General features: G+C 43.8%; 1 protein-coding gene across 1 annotated transcript; it reads right to left on the reverse strand.

The window, feature by feature from the left end:
• Positions 1–1,160: 1,160 nt before the first annotated feature.
• Positions 1,161–2,556, reverse strand: LOC128861829 (uncharacterized). The gene has a single exon (XM_054100204.1). It carries the CDS (start codon positions 2,554–2,556, stop codon positions 1,213–1,215), a length of 1,344 nt encoding a protein of 447 aa, XP_053956179.1. The 3' UTR covers positions 1,161–1,212.
• Positions 2,557–4,462: the final 1,906 nt, after the last annotated feature.

Below are 4,462 nucleotides of genomic sequence, written 5' to 3' on the forward strand. Positions count from 1 at the left end.
TACCGCATCCGAAGTTGGAATATTGGCGGTTATCGCTTCCTCTAAGTTACCTGGGAAGTGGGTATTTAGTAATAGTTCTAATGATTCTTCGCTGGATTCTGTCCAGCTGGAGTCTGGCTTCTGAAGATACCCTATGGGTTGAGCAGACTTGGTTAGGATTTTCCTCAGTCGAGATGCCTCCACCGTAGTCTCGATCTCCCCACAAAAAGTTCTCCATGAAGACCTTTTTGCTTTTCTTATTTCTTTCTTATATATTTTTAATTTGTCATAGTATAGGTCCCATTCACATTCGCTTTGGGAGAGTTTGGCTCTATTGAATTGTTTCCTGCAATTCTTTTGTAGCTTTTTCAGTTCGCTTGTCCACCAGGGTGGCTTATTCTTCCCTCTATACCTGGCTGCCGGACAAGCCTTATGCAGGGCTTGGTTGCAGCAATTAGTCAGTCTATTGACCATATTGTCTAATGCCTCTATGCTAGAGGGGTTAAGGGGGGGATCCATGGGCAAACGTTCTGCTAGTTCTTGGGAATATCTTAGCCAGTTTGTTTTCCTATGGTTCCTAAATTTTAGTGCTTTAGGATGAATGACCTCTTCTTGGAGCGTGCATTCTATATATCTGTGATCAGAGAATGAATGTGCATTAAGTACCCTCCAATTCACTATTCTATCTATAATTGAGTCTGAGACTAACGTAATGTCAAGAACTTCCCGACGATTTCGTACAATAAAGGTAGGCTCATTACCGCGATTGCAGAGCAATAATTTGGTACTCATAATAAAATTAAAGAGTGACTCACCTCGCTCGTTAATATCTGAACTACCCCAGGTAGTGTGATGGGCGTTTGCGTCGCCTCCCATGAGTAATATCTTGCCGCAGGCTTCACTGTCCAGTATTAGCTCTTTTAACAGCTGCGATGGGACTGGATCCCCGTGTGCCATATAGAAGGACGATAGCCGGTACTTGTTACCATCTGTCTCCCAGCTTATCGTAGTTGTGTCTTTATTGCTATATTTATAAATCATAAATGTGGTTAGTTCTGTTTTTGCCATAATACAAGACCTTGATTTACCTTCACAGTCTGCTGTATACAGCTTATATTTCGGTGTCCTCAACCCGCAGATGCGCCCTCCATTGATCCATGGCTCCTGAATGAGGACAAAATCAGGGTTGTCTGCTGCCATGCGATCAATTAGGGCTTGTGATGCTAATATAGCTTACTGTGATGTAAATTTATTTGTAGAAGACGCATGGTTAACACTCTCTGAATCTTCCTGTGAGTCGCTCAAGAGCTCTTTTTCTGAGTATGTTGTACTCAAACCAGCTGTAAGCTTAGTTGTCGTACTTGTACTCATTTTCTTGAGTCTAGCTGTGAGCTCAGACCCTGACGAGCAGTATCCTTCTATGTCGATGCTTTCGACATCGCTTGAGGACTCCATAGGATCTTCCTCAGCGTCATTGACCTCAATTTCTGAGGCCAATTGGTCGATGGCATCAGCATCTGTTTTATAGGTTCTGACCTTAACCTTGCCAAAACCGTAGTTTATCATACCTTCGCTTTTCGCCAAAGGTTCTAGAGAATCGTTTGTTAGTAACAGCATTACTTGCGTTGTGGCACGTTTCGTCACCACACCGTCTACTGTTACGGTATTGTCAAAGACCTTGACAAATTTCCAGCTCCCCGTAGGAAGGCCTGGGTTGCATGCACTTATTATCTGCATGACTTGCTGTGGGTCAGAGGGTGTAGGGACCCAAACTCGTGCCCTCGGTCGAGACGGGATGTCTTTTTTGTCTACTACCACGAGCTTCGCTCCAGGGTAGACTTCCCCGATCTTCGCTATTGCAGTCTTGTATAGCTCCACCGATCTTTCGTCGTCGCAGGCTATAATTTTAATCTGGCCTTGGTACCAGCCAGCGTCAGTGCATGATGGGGGCGGACCTGGATTGCTTAGTAGCACTTCCAGCGTTACGTTGGTCAGAGCGGCCTGCACCCATTTCCATTGGGCTCTGGGAATTCTTCCTTCGGGATCACCCTCATCCAGGACACCAATGATGATGCGATTGCGGGCCACTTCCGCAAACGTTTTATTAGGCGCTATGCCTCGATTTTTCGGTCTTTTCGCTGACGGTTTAACCTCTTCAGTAGACCTCTGTCTTTTGGTGGCAGCTGACGATGTGGTTGGCCTTTCGAGGGTGAAGTTAGGAAGAACCTTCTTCGCCCACTCTATCGACTCCCTTACCTCCTTCGTCAGCTCCTCCGTTGTTGGTGGAGATTCGTGCAGCCTTTTGAGTATCCTGGCGGCATTACGCCTCTCCAGGTACCCTGCTTTAGTTGGATCAGTGATCCTTACTGTCGGCCATTTTCCGGCAGGAGCACTGGCCTCGGTGCTACCTGTGGCAGTCTCTTCACCAGCTCTCCGCATAGCCACAGGACGTCGACTAATTGGTCTGGTTCCGATAACCACCGCAGGAGGTGCCGATGTACTGGGGCTAGGCTTAACCTCAGTCCCAGTGTCAGCGCTTGCCGCCGGTCCACTCTGACTAAGTTTGACTACAGTCATCGTGGTGGCAGATTGAGAGCTCGTTTTGAACGCTGCTCGCTTCTCGGAGCTTGCTGCCCCTTCTGATTTGTTTGTTTCTTTTAATTTTTTATCTTTTGTATTGTTCATTTGTTGGTCCCACGAGTGTCGGAGAAGAGATGTTCACCTGCGCATAGCTCCGAACTACACAGGCAAGGCTAGTTATTACGGAGGGCGCCAGGTATCCGTAAGCTCACGTTAGCGACTGGGCTATTTTTGAAAAGGGCCCCCAGCCAGGCTGATCCTCGGCACGGGTCGCATGACACCTTGATCCGGCCCTTTACCTCACACCATGGTAAAACTCCATTTACAAATGCTGTACTATTAAGGAGTAACGAACACTTATCCGTGGAGTCTTACCTTAGCTAGCTACCTCTCAACTGAGTGCAGGATGAGAACTGTGGTACCTATTTCCAGTCGGCACCCTCGGGGAGGGTTCAGTGGAGGGGTTTTGCCGACCTACCCAGAAAAAATCACAGTAACCGAAACGTATGCCGAAATTGAGTTGCAAGCGCTTATTGATCATAGTATAAAAAGGCAATATACAAGGCAGATGGTATACAATGAAAAGTTCACGAACTCAAACCAATGAGGATTTATTGCACAGGCTTCTAATATCATCCGATCCCTACATTTGCAGCTTACGTAAGCCATCGAAAACCAAGCGCGGGACTTTGCCTCAAGATGTAATTGCATTGCTGGCCCAGGAAGAAGTATTATGAATAATTGCTTTCGAATAAATGTTTATGTTTTGTTATGTTTAATCTTTAGAAACTGTTTATTGGCTTGTTATTAATAAAATAAAGATTAGTGACATATTTATCATTGAAACAATTTGTGATTATCTCCTTCATTGAGCAGTATAATGTAATATAGTATAAAAAGGTACCCAGGGGCTGAATGAAATCTTTTAAATATTAGTCATAAGCCTCTAAGCTAAAGTTAAGAAATCTAAACAATTTGTATTTAAATTGGCACTGGAAAATGCTTTTAAAGTAGAAAATATGATTATGTGAAATTTTACCTTATATGTGGGCAAGGAGAAAAAGTGGGCGTATCACGCCCATTTTTATTCTCAAATCAGATTTAGGTATTTGCAACCACACTGCAAAATTTGAAATGAATTGCTCCATTGGTTTAGCTGTTATTAATTTTGGCATCCTAAAAGTGAAAAAAGTCACACTGCGCGCAGGTGTGCTTTGCGATTTTCACTATGGATAAAAATATCAAACAAAGAATTTGTCTTAAATTTTGTTTTCTAAACGGAATTTCGTGTGCCGAATCATTGAAAATGTTGCAGAAAGCCTATTGCGAGTGTGCTTTATCAAAAACACGGATCTACGAGTCGTAATGCTTTTGCAGAGGGTCGAGAAGCCGTTTGAGATTTGCCTCGATCAAGTTGCCCATCTCGAATCAATTCGTAATATGATATTTTACACCATCAATTGGGCAAGAGACGCGTGGCTGCTCGACTCGTTCCAAGAGAGTTGAATTTCTTTCAAAGAAATCATTGGGAGAAAGTGACTGAAGACATGCTTGAGCAAGGGATCCAACATTTATCTAGCGCATCATAACAGGTGATGAGACGTGGGTTATGAGTTTGACATGCAAACTAGTCAAAAAACCACGTCAAAGTCGATCAAAAGTGAAAGTCATGCTACCCGTTTTCTTTGATTGTCATGGTGTTGTGCACTCAGAATTCATTCCAAATGGTTCTACGGTAAATAAAGAATATTATTTGGAAGTTATGCGACGTTTGAGAGAGAATGTGCGCAGGAAACGGCCCAATTTGTGAAAAGAAAACTCATGGATTTTGCACTATGAAAAGCACCGTCTCACAAGGCTCATATTGGAAACACGTTTTTGACCAAAACCTCGACAAATATCA

The sequence above is a fragment of the Anastrepha ludens genome, chromosome 4 (assembly GCF_028408465.1).
Source record: "Anastrepha ludens isolate Willacy chromosome 4, idAnaLude1.1, whole genome shotgun sequence".
Lineage (NCBI taxonomy): Eukaryota > Metazoa > Arthropoda > Insecta > Diptera > Tephritidae > Anastrepha > Anastrepha ludens.